Source organism: Rhamphochromis longiceps, linkage group LG18, assembly GCF_057381845.1.
Source record: "Rhamphochromis longiceps isolate RC_006_pf linkage group LG18, R_longiceps_female_GT1.1, whole genome shotgun sequence".
Lineage (NCBI taxonomy): Eukaryota > Metazoa > Chordata > Actinopteri > Cichliformes > Cichlidae > Rhamphochromis > Rhamphochromis longiceps.
The window spans coordinates 25,261,133-25,278,528 of NC_140574.1; the positions used below are offsets into that span (position 1 = coordinate 25,261,133).

The 17,396-nt window shown below is 40.3% G+C and overlaps 2 protein-coding genes across 6 annotated transcripts; both read left to right on the plus strand.

Moving 5' to 3' along the window:
- Window positions 1-20: 20 nt before the first annotated feature.
- LOC146648394 (putative flap endonuclease 1 homolog) lies at window positions 21-5,591 on the plus strand. Of its 3 annotated transcripts, none has more exons than XM_085389296.1 (11): window positions 21-300; window positions 1,029-1,095; window positions 1,913-2,015; window positions 2,207-2,261; window positions 2,372-2,433; window positions 2,531-2,667; window positions 3,916-3,976; window positions 4,147-4,233; window positions 4,321-4,466; window positions 4,597-4,741; window positions 4,851-5,591. In XM_085389296.1, the coding sequence occupies exons 1-11, from the start codon at window positions 219-221 to the stop codon at window positions 4,905-4,907; spliced, it is 1,002 nt and encodes a 333-aa protein (XP_085245422.1). In that variant the 5' UTR covers window positions 21-218; the 3' UTR covers window positions 4,908-5,591. The 3 variants fall into 3 exon arrangements, with proteins under 3 accessions (XP_085245422.1, XP_085245421.1, XP_085245420.1); XM_085389295.1 differs by having other exon boundaries at window positions 2,207-2,231; window positions 4,102-4,233; window positions 4,851-5,590; XM_085389294.1 differs by having other exon boundaries at window positions 23-300; window positions 4,102-4,233; window positions 4,851-5,589.
- A 211-nt stretch (window positions 5,592-5,802) lies between these two features.
- agfg1b (ArfGAP with FG repeats 1b) lies at window positions 5,803-17,256 on the plus strand. 3 transcript variants are annotated; one of them, XM_085389637.1, is made up of 12 exons: window positions 5,803-6,138; window positions 9,218-9,311; window positions 9,577-9,692; window positions 10,349-10,487; window positions 10,646-10,799; window positions 10,993-11,103; window positions 13,956-14,100; window positions 14,380-14,459; window positions 14,564-14,656; window positions 14,859-15,017; window positions 15,563-15,657; window positions 15,777-17,256. In XM_085389637.1, the coding sequence occupies exons 1-12, from the start codon at window positions 5,972-5,974 to the stop codon at window positions 15,834-15,836; spliced, it is 1,413 nt and encodes a 470-aa protein (XP_085245763.1). In that variant the 5' UTR covers window positions 5,803-5,971; the 3' UTR covers window positions 15,837-17,256. The 3 variants fall into 3 exon arrangements, with proteins under 3 accessions (XP_085245763.1, XP_085245761.1, XP_085245762.1); XM_085389635.1 differs by having other exon boundaries at window positions 5,827-6,138; window positions 10,996-11,103; XM_085389636.1 differs by lacking the exon at window positions 10,993-11,103 and having other exon boundaries at window positions 5,827-6,138.
- The last annotated feature ends 140 nt before the right edge of the window (window positions 17,257-17,396 follow it).

The window sequence follows — 17,396 nt, forward strand, 5'->3', positions numbered from 1 at the left end:
GTGGCAGGCATGCAGCACCAGGAAGAAGAAGATGATGATGTGTTTTTAACTTGAAAGGCATAACTTGAGAGACGTCTTCAATTAAAACTTTATCGACAATCTACTATCCAAGGGATCCTGCTCTAATTATCTGGGAAACTCGACTTAACTCACTTTAAATCACTTTTTCGCCTTTTTTCCTGGAACACGAAGAGGAAACTGTCGGTGGTGACGGCACAATGGGGATCACTAAACTGGCTGATTTAATACGCTCAGATGCTCCTGATGCCATATCGTATAAGGATATCAGTGACTACACAGGTACAGACACGATCGGTGATGGTTTCAGCAGCAGGTCTGACTCTGTTAAGGAGGTCAGCTGCTAGCCGCTAATGTTAGCACTCTCCCCCTAGCTACTAGCATCGCTAGCTGTAATTATAGCACCTGACATTAAAGAAACGTTTTTTTTAAGTATTACCAGTCCACGTACCACGAATTAAAAGCTACTGCTATAATAATCAGGCTTTCCGAGGTAGTAATTAATAACTTACCCGCGTCCGCACTATTTCTCTTATGTTAATCAGCTAACTCGACAGTCCAATCAAAACATCTGTATCTTAGTATTTATTTTAATTCAATGTAACTTTATTAGTGCCGAAAACACACACAGCATTGCGTGACAACTGTGTTATTAATACTATTCGCCTCACACTTTGAGCACCATGACACAAGGAATCAAATGTTATCTGAACTGTATATGAAGTTGTCCATAGTCCAGCTCTGTTTACTGCTGAGAAAAGCCATAAAAGAATAGGCAAAGCTAATCCTACAAGCAATTTATACAGTACAAATCAGCGCTGCACAAATTCCTGACAAGTAAACGGAGTACAGTATTTGACTTGGCTTAATAGTGTAGATCATTTCAAGTGCGTTTAGGTGAATTTAATCAAGTGTAATTTGAGTGGATGTTACTGAAAAGTAATTAATGTCTAAGGGCAAATTTAAACCGTTGTGTATTCACGCTGCTGTTGTATTACTATACTCCACAGGAAAAGTAATCGCACTCGATACCTCTATTGTTGTAAATCAGTTCCGTGCAGCAACGCCTACACTGAGGTAAGCATGATGTGATGCTGTTCTGTTCTGTTAAACTGAAGTAAACGTTATTTTTTCTATCTCTTTACTGTTTATCATGGTGTATTAATTCCTTATATCAAACCTGGTACACTGGGTGCCTAGAAAAATACAAACACTTGTAGAATAGTAGACATTTGAATTAAAATAATCCTGCAATAACATTTCTAAAGATTTTAATTTTTTTTCTTTCATTCATTTCACTTAATTTGTTCTTTTAAAGGTTGCACTGTGTTATCAGTGCATGAGATTAAAAATATTAGAAAGGGCTTACAAAAATCACCACATCCTGCAACTATACAGCCAATTAGTGTAAACAAGACCTCACTGACACCAGTAAAATACACTCACTGGTCACATTGTTAGGTACACCTTGCCAGTATTGGGTTGAACCCATGTTTATCTTCAGAAAAACCTTAATTCTTTGTTGCATAGATTAAAGAAGGGGCTAGAAACATTCCTCAGAGGCTTGCTGACAGGAGCGGCACCTTGTGTGGTCTTCTGCCTATCTTCTTTAAGGTTCAGCGTGTCATGCTCAGATATGTTCTTCTGCATACCTTGGTTTTAACAAATGATTATTTGAGTTAATGTTGCTTTCCTATGGGAAGCAGTCTGGCCATCCTTCTCTGGCCTCTGGCATAAATAAGGCGTTTTCACCCAGAGAGCTACTGCTTTTTGGATATTTTCTCTTTTTCAGACCATTCTCTATAAACCCTCGAGGTAGCTGTGCAGGAAAAAGTCTTTCTATTCTTATTTGTCTGTGTATATTTGTGAAATGCTCTTGATTTCTCTTCTTCAGCCCCCTCACAGGTCTCTTCTTTCGCACACTCACTTTCCTGGAACATGGCATAAAACCGGTCTTTGTGTTTGATGGAAAGCCTCCTGGAGAAAAGAAGGCTGTTGTAAGACACAAACCTGCATGTATAGTTTTTGACTTAACATGATACTAAACATTTCCTGGCATGTTTAAGAACACTTTAGGTCAGAGAGACTAGTCTACAGTAAATATTTTCAACGTGTAGGTAAATTTGATCACTGCCAGATAACAGAGATACAGACGGCTGTGACTGATTGAAAATTGTTGTTTCTGCAGCTTGAGAAGCGAGCCCAGACAGCAGGTAGGAATTACTCAAACTGGACGGGCACAGGTAGGTCTGTGCAGAAAATGCACAAAGACTTGAGTTTTCAGTGGTTGTAGAACAGGGGTGATCTACTGGGAATATTATTTTGATGTGTTTTTCCTCTGTGCTCACTGCAGCGTCATTACAGACTAAAGAATGTCTTCAGCTCCTGAAGTATCTTGGTGTACCTGTTATCCAGGTACGACCTGCTAAGTAATGAAAATGTTTGTGCAATATTTCATCTCTTCTTCCTCCTCTGCAGATTTCTCTTCATGCATGTCACTTTTGTCTCTCAGGCTCCAGGGGACGCTGAGGCACTGTGCGCTCAGCTGGTGAGAGAGGGAACTGTGCACGCTGTGGCCTCAGAGGACATGGACACGCTGCCGTTTGGAGCCAATATTCTTATTCGTCAGCTGAATGCAAAGAAGGACAGGTAGAAACTGTGCAGCTTACTTTACTAAATTTGTTTATATTTAAAAAGAAGAAATATTTCAAAGGTTTGCAATGGTTGTTGCATTAATTTAGTATTCATGATCAGATCCAAAGCTTTATGAGGCTCTCATACGTGTTTTTATGTAAATTATTATGTCAAATGATTAGAATCTCAAGTTATTGTAATAACCTGCTCACTTGCACTAATTTTCTGTATTTATAGTAGATGAGACGGAGCTCCATAATGACTGTACTTTCTGGCAGCAGGTGGTGAACTATTTTAAACCACAGCCACAAGTCTCACAAGAAAAGAAAAGGAAATCTGCTCCTTACTTTTTCTTGCAGACAGCAGTGGACTGTCAGACAGAAAAGGGCTGCTCGCAGCTCATTAGCAGGTAGTTTACACTCAGTTTCTAAGCCAAGTTGAGATGTGGTGTAAAATATAAATAAAAATAGAAAGAAAACATTTGGAATTCTTATAAGTATGATATTAATTTCAAAATGGGTAAATATATAATGTTGAAACTTCATGCTAGCAAAATCTTTTAGAAAAATTAGCACTGCTGCAGCAAAAGACTGGTTAAAAACAGCTGGTGTAGATACATAAAACATTATGTAGGAGTAGCCAGTGGATAATGGATTGTTGAAATGACTCCACTCTACACCCCTACATAGTTTTATTCATTCAAGACATTTCGAGTTATCGTTTTTACAGACAGAATATCGCGCACGCAAATGCTACCAAAAACATGACCTTGGCGGAGATAACAAACATTAATCCACTGAATTTGCTACACAAGAAAGCTGAAAGCTTTATAAATGGATGAACTACTACACGTCTTAAGGTTTTCTGATATCGTTGATCACTCACTTTGCTGATAACATACAAAGCACAAAATAATCTACTTTTAAACTGTACTCAGAGAGATACAGTATCAACTGAGAACAAATGGCATGTTTGATAAAAGCAAATATTATTATTTTTTAAAAATCTATATATGTTACATGTATGGAATAGTTGTGTATTTCGCTAAAATGTTTAAAAATATAGGGGTAAAAAATATAAGAGACGTTATCATTGTATATGAAACATTCATTTTCATGTCTTTTGTTTGGTTACTTATTCTTAATGTATTATTTCTGCTCGTCTTTGTTTTGGTTTTAGATTGTGACATCTAGTTGTGAACTAGTTGATCTAGTTGAACTTAATGTTTTATTTACGCTCTTTTTTTTTTTTTTTTTTTTACAGTGAAGTCATTGAATACTCCTTACCTAAACTATTAGAAAAACTCCAAATTGGTCATAAGGAGGTAAGATTGAAACATTTAGATTTCTCTGAAAGTATGTAATTTATTATAATATATCTGTATTGGACATACTGCTATAGAAATGCACTTTAGCTGTCTTATTCTCTTATTTTGTATTTGTCTGCCAGTTTGTTGACTTGTGTATTTTGCTCGGCTGCGACTACTGTGAAAAGATACCCGGTTTGGGTCCTAAGAGAGCTCTGACCCTGATCCAGAAGCACCGTACCATAGAGGATGTGGTTTTGCATATCAACAGAAAGGTATCAGATGGTCTTTGTAGCTTTGGCTTTACCTCTCTTACAAAAGAACATGTGACGTCTAACAAGCCAGTGATATCTGGCCTTTAGACCCATCCTGTTCCAAATATGTGGAAATACAGAGAAGCAAGGAAGATTTTCTTGGATGGACCACAAAGCTCAGCTCCCGAGCTCATCTGGACTGAGCCAAATGAGGAGGCCTTGGTTGAGTTCCTCTGTCACACCAAACGAATTAAGTACGTTTTTTATTGAGCTTTTCTATTGTTCTTCTTATAGTGTGTGTGTATATATATGTATGTGTATGTATATATAGAATGAATGAAACTATACATATGAAAATTGAAAGTCATCTTTGTTTGATTTTAGGGAGGAGAGGATCCGTAATCGAATGGTGAAGTTCCGTATGATGCGGGAAAATAAACGGGAGGAGAGGGAAAAGGAAAAGGCAGAGGGTGGTGGGAAGCAGACTTGCATTAAGGACTTCTTTAGGGTTACCAGAAAGCGAGTGCAGGTGAGCTCAGAAAACAGTGTTGCAAATATAAATCAAAATGTGTGCGTTTTTAGGAATAAAATGGTAAAAATAACTTGAATAAAATTAGCTTTTCTTACTTTACCTCTAGCCTGTGGACAATGCAAGCTCCCCAACCAGCAACAGAAAGAGACCAAAGTCAAAATAAGCATGTGCCAGTTGTCTACGCCACAAGGATGGGAGTGTTCATCTCTCAGTTCATCTCTGTCTGGACATCTCAAAAAATTATGGACCATTTCAACATGCGGCTTATCTGTCATCCCAATCTTGAATATGCACCATAAGAGAAATGTTATTCTGTTCATTTGATCTTGGGTTACGGTAATATTTTTACAAATGTAAATATTTTTATAGGAAAAAAATCTTTTTTTACAGGATTTATCTCATCAAAGTGCCTTTTACTTTTTAAGAACTCAAAATAGGCATCACACAAGACAGCTCCTCTGACAGTACAGTAAAGTGATCTCATGTGAACAGTATGATCCACAACAATGGAAATCACTGGGTAGTTCTTCAGTGTGTCCAGCAGTTTCCTGCAAAGCCACCAAGAAAAGCAGAGCAGGAGGTGGATGGCTATGAAAGGGAACAGTGTGATCACTGTCAGGGAGGCCAAAACTGGAGACAGCGGATGTCTCATCTCTAGATATTCAATGAGCACCTGTTGTGTAAAGTGTGCCAAGGCAGGGACCAAAGACTTGAATATTAAAACATGTACAAGTGGTATCATGTCTAAAAGAGACACTGAAGTGTTTGAATAAATGGAAAAATGTGTAGAATTTATGTTCATGCTCTTTGTTTTGTATTTTTATATCAGTTTCAGTTTGCCTTTTTAAATTAAAGCAATCTTTGACTGTGTTTTGTTGCGCGATGTGCTTATGAGCGGATGGACACTGTAAAAGTGCTGTGTTTTCATAGCACATTATTTTCTGAAGCACTTCCAAAGGCAAGTGTTAATTTTAAACCACAATACGAGGCGTCATTCCAAACCAACAGATGGCGCCGGTGGATGAGGGCTGGGGCTCACTTTTTTCGCGTGTAGGAGAAGAAGTGTGCCAGTCGGTCCGTAGACCTCTCACAGCAAGGTGTCTCTCAGACCACAGTTACCGCCGTAGTACGCGGCAAGTTTGTCCTGAAGACACCCGTCCTGCCCCGCGTCCCTTGACCAAACTCCCCCCATCCCTAGGTAAAACAAGCCGTTTTAGTTTTTCGGTCATGGCGACGAGTGCGAAGCGTAAGCAGGAGGAGACTCATCTGAAGATGCTCCGGGAAATGACTAGCCTGCCCGCGAATAGGAAATGCTTCGACTGCGACCAACGCGGCCCGACCTATGTCAACATGACAGTGGGCTCCTTCGTCTGTACCACCTGCTCCGGGATCTTGTGAGTGTCCTTTTGGGCCAAAGTGTTGTATTTATTCTTTAGTGTCCCACGGTTGGACGGCGGTGGGGACACCGGCGCTGACTTGGCGGTACCGTTAGCTAGTTAGCTAGTGTTAAAGTGAGGACAGGTAACGCAGACGTTACCTTCGGTTCAGCCCGGAGCTGTCGGGCTGGGATGGGCGGTGTTAGCAGATTAGATTGTTTACATCGCTGCTTTAGTGTGATAACATGTGCTATTACAAAACACACAGGGTGAGTGAGGGGGCTGTGTCAGTGGCTTGATTGTGTGTGTGTGTGTCTAGGGTAGCACGCCTAACGCTGGGTTCGTAACTTTGGCTGACAGTCAAATATTTGACCACTGGGTTCAAAAACGGCACGTCATGGAGGGGAACCTCCTCTAGTTGAACTTTAGCTGGACCTCTGAGAAGGCTTGTCGCAAGAACACACACACATCCAGATAAGCAGAAGCAGGGTGAGTCTCTGAAGTTGGAAAGTAACTGAAGAGCAGCTGGGCCAGTGGGTCGCCTGCAACTGCGACTGAACCACATCTTCCTCATAATGTCAAATCATTGTGAAATCGCAATTCAGGCAATAAACCGGATCAGCGCAATATGCTGTCCCCCCACACCCATTAAGTTGCTGATACTGAGGAAACATTTCTGCGTATCCTGCTATCAGTATACAGCATGGTAATTACTTAAGACAAGGTGTTGCCAGCCACTGCTTACCCTTTAAATTGGACATGATAGTTTTTAGCCCTGTATTCAATTATTAAATTCTATTAGAGTAGCTCTGCATGATTGACAGTTCAGCATAAAGCTTGTCTGTCTTATGCCAGGCTTCAGTTTATAACAAGTCTGTCTAAAACAAGTTTAAAGCTAATTTTCTTTTAATTGGCAGCTCCTCACAAACAGAAGGTTTGGACAGCAGGTGGGTGGGGCTTCTATACTCACACATTGTCCTGACCATATTACCGTATATCTGGTTTCTCTGACATCATATGCATCCCAAAATGGAAAAAACAAGCAAACAAACAAACAAAATGCGAATGGGATTTTAAATATGTTAAAGTATTAGCACACCAACTAAAAAGTGATATCAAAAGACTGGGGACTTGTATAGGGTGTACTCCCACCTTTTGCCATATGGTAGTTGTGTTAGGGTTAGGGTTAAGCAGCTACAGGAAATGTTCGTTGGAAGTTGTTGCTGCTCGTTATAGAGTTTGTCATGTAATTTTTTTGTACAGTCTGCACTTCAAGTGATGAATCATTGTGTTGAGTAAATATGTGTTCGTGAGTTAATAGTTTAGTCAGATTGTGAGTGTAGATGATTGTGACTCAGAAGAACACAATTTATGAGGAGTCGCTGTAAGAAATCTTGGTATTCACATTTTTTTTTCTGGCAACTGGAAATAATTAGATGAATAATCAGTTTCTCAAAATGAGCTTTGTTCTATGTGGACAGGTCTATACAATGATTTGGTATGTGCAGACCAAATACTAACTACTGTACTTTTCCCCATGTTTAGACAAAGTGTTGAAGGTCTGTCAAGTTGCAGTTTACATCAATTTTTACATCAATCCTGGTTTCCAATGACAGTGTCTCTTTGTTGACGTGAATTCAGTTTGTTTTAAATGAATTTTGTTTTTCTTCAGCAATAGTTTGGGTTTGAGGACGTTCTGCTTGAGGCAGATTTGGATGTATTTTTTTTAATGTAGCCTTGTTTTACTCCTTTTATGTTGATATTGTGTGTGTGTGTGTGTGCATATATTCTCTCTTAGCATTTAAATGTGTGATCTTTGTCCTACACAATCAATCAATAAATCACAACATTTTTTTGGTCATGTTTACTCTTTATGCTAAAGTTCACAAACCAGTTTGTACAAACTTACATTTGGATTTATGTGTCGCAATCCCTGAATACTCACTAGTGTTACTACACAGTTATTTTGCACTGATTTTTGCACTTGATTCAGATCAGCTGATCGAGATTTGTTTGAACTTTTTTTTTTCCATGTGTCCATGGTAAATATGGACAGGGACTTTCTTGTTTCAAAACATTAAACCAAAAGTAAGTTTGGGTTTACAGATTATCCATCCATCAGTTAATTTTTCATCCATCCATCCATATTCTTTCCTTTATACAAATCAGGCTGGCAGGGTGGGCTGGAGCCAGTTCCAGCTGTCATGGGGCGAAAGGTGTGGTGCAACCTAGACAAGTCACCAGTCTGCAACAGAGCTAATACAGAGAGAGAAGCAACCATTCACACTCACATTCACACCTATGGACGGTTTAACATTGCTGATTAACAAACTCCTGCATCACTTCTGACTGTGGGGGGAAGCTGGAGTGATTTCAGAGAGGGAGAACGTGCCGACTACACACAGATTATTTGTTGATATGTTGATATTATTGCGTCTGCTAGAAATCCCTAATAAATATATGTCACGTGTAATTAAACTATGTCAGTAATGTTTAGGATATCAGCGAATTTACAATTACAATCCTAATATTTGAACCTAAAACTATACTAAGTGCAAACATACTTTTTTTGTTGTTGTTCTGTATTTTAGAAACGTCTGTCTGATGTGCTTGGCAGGTCCCAAACAAAGCTGCTTTCTAAAGTTGTCCTTACATGTACCTCCTGTCTCTAAGAAAATCATTTTCAGATGCGTTGGAAATGCTCTTCTTAGAGACAGGAGACACGATGACCACTCTGTCTCCCTGTGATTTCACTGGACATTTCCGCGCAGCTTTTCTCACGCTGGTGTAAATCAGCACTGTGAGAAATCACACAGACTTTGCACAGGGAGCTGAGGGGTTAAAAGGCATTTAATGTCTGGCTCCACGGGATGTGTGTTCTGCATCTATTAATGATATGAAAAGCCCAGGGCTGCTGTTGTGCATGTGTGAAAATGGCTATAAAGTACTCAAGGGTGCGTTCACTCTGACAAGAAGATGTAATGAGGCATCTGTGGTTTGTGTTTCTGTTTGCTTTTTCTTTGTAAACGAACAGCACTGGTTGGCATCCTGCTTCTTTTGTTCTTTAGCTAACAACATATACCTCCTCCACCCACAGGCGAGGACTGAATCCCCCACACAGAGTGAAGTCCATCTCTATGACCACATTCACACAGCAGGAAATCGAGTTCCTACAGAAACACAGCAACGAGGTATCGCGCACACTTTACAGCAAAGCGCTCAGCACTGTCATTTACACTGTCGAGCATTATTTTGATAATCATGTCCTAATTTAGCAGTAGCCTTCTTTATTCAAGTTATTGGCATTCCTTTCTCTTTTTTATATACTCACATTTCTCTCCACCCCTTCCCCCCTTTTCCCTTTACTCTCCCTCACCTCGTTCATGGCTGTGCCACCACCCCCACCACTATCCTCTCCTTGCCTCCCACTCCCTTCATTCCTGTGCCCCCCTGTAGGTCTGTAAACACATCTGGTTGGGCCTCTATGACGACAGAACATCAGTCGTTCCAGATTTCAGAGAACCGCAGAAAGTAAAAGAGTTCCTCCAGGAAAAATATGAAAAGAAGAGATGGTAACATAACCTTTTATTTGTTTTATCAGGTTTGAGCAGTGATATTTGCATACTTTATTTCACTTTTATATATATCTTTTTTTTAACTGTGTGCAAACATTGGGTAGTAAATACTTTAGAGTGCTAAGAATTCACAAAGTTCTTGTTCAGTCCTTGCTTGTTACTGTCAGCAAAGAAAATGATTGCTGAGCTTTACCTTTGCCAAAAACCATTTTGTTGCTGTGGACTTGGTTAACCATATGTTTGAGTTTGGCAGCACATTCTTCATTGTCTAAGGCTTTCTTTTTCTGTATCATTTTGCTGCTTCTTCTGCAGAATTTTTGGATTTCAAGCACAACTCTCAAATACTCATGTACAAAGCGCGGGGTCAATTTTATCTTCTTTTGAAATACTGTCCTTCTGCCTTTGTCTCAAACACTTATCCAACTTAGTGTCACAAGGGTCATCAACCCTACCATTTATCCAGCACGATAACTAAGTAAATTAAGGTAACAGAAACCATATATGTGAAAATCATCAGACCATATGCTTCATTTGAGACCTAAAATGATATGTTCCAATAGCTCTTCAGTATGACCATCATGTTATCAAAGCTGTGTGTGCTGGGACTAAACATGGCTTTTGTTTCGTGCTGGTGCTCTTCCCTGGATTTTTAGGTATGTTCCTCCTGACCAGGCAAGGGTAGTAGCAAATGTTCAGGCTTCTGTGTCCGGCTCCTCAGCAAGCAGCACTGGCAGCACACCAGAAGTCCAACCCCTCAAAACCCTGCAGCTCAATAAGACCCCTCTGCGCCAGGTGAGACGAATGCACACAGAGCTTCTTTCAACCCATCGGCCACTCTTTTCCTTTCTCATTCAATTTTCAGCTGAAGAAAAGTCTTGTTTTTTTTGTGTGTGTGATTTTTTTTTTTTTTTTTTTTTTTTTAACAATTTTTTCCTGACTGCACCACCCAGTCTCCGGGGCTAGCTCGTTCCCAAGCTCAGAGCGCTGCTCAGGAGAAGAAATTTGACTTGCTCTCAGACCTGGGTGACATTTTTGCTGCTCCACCCACTCAAACTGCCACCCCTACCAACTTTGCCAACTTTGCACATTTTCCAAACCAGTCGGGTAAGATGTCTTTCATGATTCTCATAACATGTACTGTTATTGTCGTTGTTGTTGTTTTTTTTAATTGACATCCAACTAGTATATACAGATATGCGAACACTGCGTTTTGTCATTGTCCCTTACATTTTTCTCCTGCCATTGTTTTTATTCCCACATTCATTGTCTGTTGTTAATTTTCCCTTGTGTATGGCAGCAGCACCTCAGGGTAATTCAAATACCAACTTTGCCAACTTTGACGCATTTGGAAACACTGCAATTCCATCCCATCAGAGCACATCACCTCCCTCAAAGTCCTTTTCATCAGGTACCACCCTCCCTGCCATTTTCCCCTCCATCTTATCCACATGTATGCACCCTTACTACAGTTTTTCTTTATTCATCTCTCACCTGCTGTGTCCTCTGGGCCAGCCTGCTGTATGCAGGAATGCACTCTGGATGCTCGAGGTTTTTGTTGGTCTTTGTTACTGTTGCTATGGTTATCTCGGATGAGCAGTTGTATTTATTGTACTGCTTTCTGGTCTGCTTGGAGGCCATTTAGAGGATGCGTGCACAGGCAGTGCCCTATAGTGTAACGGTCAGCCTAAACTGGAGGGTACATGACATCTGCACAGAGCTTGCATCCATCCTTTGCTGACAATAGTGCACAACGTGTGGACGCTAGCAGACCATTGCCAGTGTGTAAAGTATAACGCTGGGCTCAGACTGCACAATATTTTTCTCTCCTACCATGGCCATCGTTTCAGCTTAGGGAGTTACAAACTCATAAAATCCTACCTTTCCTTAACCCTTTCTCGTGTCGTGCTTGCTGGACACACTTCACCAAGTGTGTGATATCATCGGGAACCAGGCTGCAGGCTGGCAGGATTCAGAGAATGTAAACAGACGGGCGGGTATGTAAAATACCGTCTGTCTGCTCCATGTGAGCGTTCCAGCCAGAAAAACTGGCAACATCACAGCTGAGGGGCAGAAAAAACTAAACAGTTTGTGGAGAGCTTGTGTTGTTTAACCTCACAGAAGAGACAGAACTGTTGTTGACGAGCTTCTAACATCTTAGTGTTCAGGTTGGTATTATGCGAGGTGTCCCAGAAACAACCTCAGTTTTTATTCAAGATGACATGTTATTAGACAAGAATATAGCCCGTTTTCCCCCCAGACTTAAAACGATGTCCCTTATTGTCCACTAGGACCAAAGTCTCATATCCCAATATGAGACATTTCTCATCCCGATAATGATATATATCACAAAATAGTGCTTTTTCTGTAAATTCTCTGAATCTCGGGCAACTTGACTTGTGTGAAGTGTTTTCAGCTGAGCGTGGCGTACCTGGAGTCGAGTGTTTTGACTGATGCATGAAACTATATATTTTTAGATTTAAGTTGTAACGGACGCACATTTACCGATGAGAAGCAAAAAAGAGCCGTCAGGTGCTAAAAAATAAACCTTAGACTCAAACGTTAGAACAGGCTTTAACCTGCAGCACGCCGCAAAGAAAACGGCGGCCGTTACAACCTATGTCTGAAAATGTGTAGTTTCATGCATCGGTAAAACACTCGACTCCAGATACACGACGCCCAGCTAGAAAGACTTCAGCTACCCGAGATTCACAGAATTTACAGAAAATGTTAAATTTTAGTGATTTATATCATTATCGGACATAGATGTTTTATATCGGGATATGAGATTTTGGTCATATCGCACAGTGTGCTGTGGGGAAAAGGCTGTTCTAACGTTTGAATCTAAGGTTTATTTTGAGCACATGACAGCTCTTTTTTTGCTTCTCATCCGTAAACTCTGTCCATACTCTTTCATGTGATTCTTGCATAGGTGGTAGTAGGACTGGGCGATATATCGAGTTTTTAAAAAATATCGATATATTTTCATACGAGATATAAGATGTGACAATATCGTTTATATCGATATAGTATATATATGTTACGTTATAATTATACTTGTGGAGCCGCAAGTTTGCCTCGCTTTCGTCCACTTTTGTCTCTATGCAACGTTATTGGGCCTCGCCTCTCCTTCACTGAACACAACTCCCCCTCCCCCATCGCTTCACCTTCAGGCAACGACAAGATGGACACGGCAAATCTCCGTTAACGAGTTACCGCGGATCGCCCCGTGCGTGGGGCTGGACGGCGTCAATGTGTTAACGTGTTAACGAGCTAACCGTGCTAACGACATGACGGCCTAAAATCCTTTCATTTTCTCAAAAATCAACAGTGCGCCTTATGTATGAATTCTGGTTGTGCGTACTGACCGCGAACCGATTTTATGTTGAACACGGCGCTCAGCAATCTGTCAAAAATGTTTTAGTTTGACTTTGGTAAGCTACGGAACTGCACCGCTTGATGGATTGTCGGAGCATTACGGCTACCGTAGTCCGGAGCCTCGCGGAGTGATACGTACTGTGCTTCAACGTAATATTACCATATTGTGTGTGTATAAGGACCATAAATGGCACCTGTTAAGAGACACGGTTACGAAGTGGATTTCAAACTCCAGGCTGTCAGTCACAGCTTTGACTAAGAACTCTCTTTCTGTTCTTATCTTATGGCTTAAAAAAATATATCGAGATATATATCGTATATCGCCATCCAGCTAAAAAATATTGAGATATGAATTTTGGGTCATATCGGCCATCCCTAGGTGGTAGAAGACATTTGTCGTGTTTGAGTCTGTGGTGGGGACCAGTTTGCGGCATAATTTGCATAGTACGGTTTTCTGGTCAGTGTCAGACTTTTCATAACCAAACCAAGGTAGCCCCTCGTTTAGGAATAAGATCCTCGATTTTTTTTGACTGGTCCTTCTGTTTGGAGCTACCTGGTTCTACCTCATCTTCACAAATATTGCTCTAAACCGTGTATTTTGCAACACCACGAAACAAACGATAGTGTCGTTTCGTCATCCGATATATTTCGTCATATCGCACAGCCCTATTGTCCACGTAAGGCCATTTGACAAGTGTTGTGAATACGCATGCACGTCTTTTTAATTTGTGCTCATTTGAAAAAGACATCCCTTAAGGACAGCGAAGGGAGGTTCCTAGCGAGAGAATTGCTCTTGATCCTTTTAATTATTTGGGTGTGTGTGTTTATGCATGTGGCACTTGATGTTTGATTAGTTCTTTTATTGATGTTAATATTTGTTGAAAGGGGGAGGAGTGCCAATTCCGTCAGTGTCTAGTGCTGCCACTGCCCAGTGTCAGACAGGGAGCCAAAGAGAGGACCGCTATGCTGCTCTGGCTGAGTTAGACAACGAGCTCAGCTTCTCTGCCTCCACAAGCAGCAATGTGCAAGGGTGAGAAAGTGACACACACACACACACACACACACACACACACACACACACACACACACACACACAGTGAGATTTACCAGGAACAGTGAATTTGTTCATGTGGCCTCTCTGCTAAGCTGAAAACACTCTGAAAAGTATTAGAAGAGTATACATTAATTTGATAAGTGTATTTATCAGTGTGATGAACACTTGATGCGGATGCACAAGTGTATGTTAAAAAGGCTGGTAATGCCTTTCGTATCCTTTATTAAACATTCAGTGGCATCATGTTTTTTACAGGAACATATTTGGACCAGCACTGGGTTCATCGCCAGCTCAAAACCCGCCTGTGTTACCCAGTATGCAACCTGGCTTTGGAGGTGCTCATGGTGCTCACTACTACAATGATGCATACAGAAATAAAAAACATTTACCTCTTGTTCATTTAGCTTAAACACTCATTTTATGGCTGTTTTCCATCTAGCCGTCCCATCCACAAATCCTTTCGTTGCTGGAGCCATTCCTCCAGAAATGGCCACCAACCCTTTCCAGACCAATGGCAGAGCTCCAGCTGCAGGTGTGTACGCACTTAGAGTTTAACGTACTTCACTATAAATGTTTCTGTTTTACTTAGACATTTGTGTTACTTTGATGTAACTCAGTTACATTGCCTATTAGCTTTGTGATTTGCCAAAGTATCTAGAATTTACTCCTTGTGTGTGTGTGTTGTGGGTATGCGTGTACACTGACCGTGCACACATGCTGTGTGTGTCTCGTAGCCTCGTTTGGTACTGGCTCTATGAGCATGCCTGCAGGCTTTGGGAATGCGTCTTCCTACTGCCTCCCCACCAGTTTCAGCGGAAACTTCCAGCAGCAATTCCCTGGTCAGGCCCCCATCCCTTACTCTCAGCCAGGGGCCTATCACCCTCAGTCTAATGGTTAGTGGTCTTCCACATCCCTCCGTCCTCTTACCCTAAGTGTCTGTGCAGTGGCGGCCATTAATTTAAAGGTTTTTTTTGCATGCTTTTCTTTTTTTGTTCTTATTTACATAACAGCTCTCTGCATTAAGAATTAAGTTGAAGCCTTGCTGCCTCAAATTAAAGTGCAGCCTAGCAGTGGCAGCTACTGCACAGTGATAAAAGATTGCATTTAGTGTACAAAGCTTTAAGGTCTGCTGTAGTCCAGAATGATGACAATAAATAAAAGTCATAAGGCTCTGTTTACACCTGAATGCAATCCAGCATGCCAGGCCGCGGCTTTCTTTGCAATTTAATTTTTTTAGACTCCCGTAGAATTTTTAAAGGTTTGACTCTTGTCATTAAGTCATTGTAAAGTGGTTGTCTTTATGTCTTTATGTTCTTATCTTTATGGCATGATGATATAACTGTTGTAATAAAATAAAAGGAAAATACTGGCTCTGCAGAGTGCTGGACAGAGCAGTCCCAAACACATTTAAACCCCTTTACCGTTTGTATTCCCCCAGGCCCTGGATACCCAGTCTACGGTCAGAACAAGCCCTCGATCACACCATTTGGGCAGCCCATAGCTGTCCCTGGCATGTCCAATAACCCATTTGTGGTGAGCATGTATTGCGTTCTCAAAAAGCTGTCACACTAATTAAAAATGGCCTGATTGGTTTTTCTGAAAGACTCAATTTTCTCAAATCAGCAATGTTTTTGGACTCTCTCATATTTCAGGCAGGAGCACCAGCCGGGCCATTCCCTTCAGGGGGTTCATCCACCAACCCTTTCCTGTAGCACAGCTCCTGGTCCTCTCCACCAGAGGGCAGCATGCAGCACATATTCAAGGCACCCGTTCAGTCACAAGTGGCAGTACATTTCTAAAAAAGACTTACTTTTTTTTTTCTTTATAAAAAAAGTTTACAACACTATGAAGGACTGCAAAGGACTTTATTGAAGACTAAGGGACTGTTATGAGGGCAAATGTACTGTTTGATTATATACATTATATGATTTTATTTTTTTGTTTATAACTGTACGCTCTGTGCATATCACCATTTGTAATCACAATTAAGTACATGTATATGTATAACAAGGACTGAATTAACAAAGGTGAGTATACAGACACCTTGTGGAAAAAAACAAAAAAAAAAACCCACTACACACTATCTATGTAGGGTAAGGTAAGGGTATACATTTTAAGACTATTAACAGGGTTCCATTTAAGTCCATGATCTGTACTTGATGCAGGTGCTTCTTTTTCAAAAGGGATATCTCTTTATTCTAGCTTACTGCTACTATACTGGCACTAAGGTGTTTCCTTTTAACATGCAGATCCAGAGTGCAGTCCGTAAGAAACAAATGTTGCCTGTATACCCAGAGCAGCAGCGTCTTTTTAATTTAAAGTAACATCTCACACAGGTTAATGGGGCACAGCAGTGATCCTACACTATTAGTCAAAAGTATGGCCTAAATTTTAGTTTGAAACTAAGTGCAAGTCTTTAGTTAATTGGGCCGGCAGACAACTCAAGATGTTTACAGCTGAAAGGATAAAAAGACAGGCATGTCTGCTAGAGCACAAAAGGCCTTTAATTAAGTACTTCTTGTTTCTGTTACTTTACCTAATTGATAAAATATTTAGTATACTCTCGCAACCTCACTACCGCAGGTGGAATATGTCAGAGGAGATGCTTCAGATATTATATTTTAGGAATATTGTAAAGAGAAAAAGAAAGACTGTTAATGAAAGCTTTGGCGTGTGGGTGTGATCCAGAATGGTTACCTCAAAAAACAAAACAGAGTTGTTCACATGAACATAGATGACTTGTCCTATTGACAGGTTTACCAGAGCCTGCCTAGGCAAACATATACAATATATAAAGTAAAAAAAAACAACCCTGTAAGCTATTCAGCGCACTCCCTCAGTATCTGTCCTCTTCTTTGCCTTGTTTTTTGAAAAGCTTTTGGAGAGAAGGACAGAATAAGGAGATTAATAAGGATATAAGTGACCAAGTTTGCTTTGGAATGAGGCAAAAGAAAAGAACATTAAATCAGGGACTACTACATTACTGGATCATTACTGCGACTCTGGAGGGTCTCAGTTGTACTGCTTATGACTAACAATGAATTTGACAATGTTTCTTGTTTTTACAAGACTAGGTAAGTATATGTGTACATATATAAATATATGTATAAATAAATTAAAAAGATTTTTAACTAGAAATTGTGTCTTATTTATTTGATACTAAAACATGTAGGACTGTTTTAATAAGTCTCTGAAACCTTTGATGATTTACTAATTTCTTGTTTGTAGAGTGTAATAAAGTCCAGTTTTTAGTTTTAGTTTTTTTGAACAAA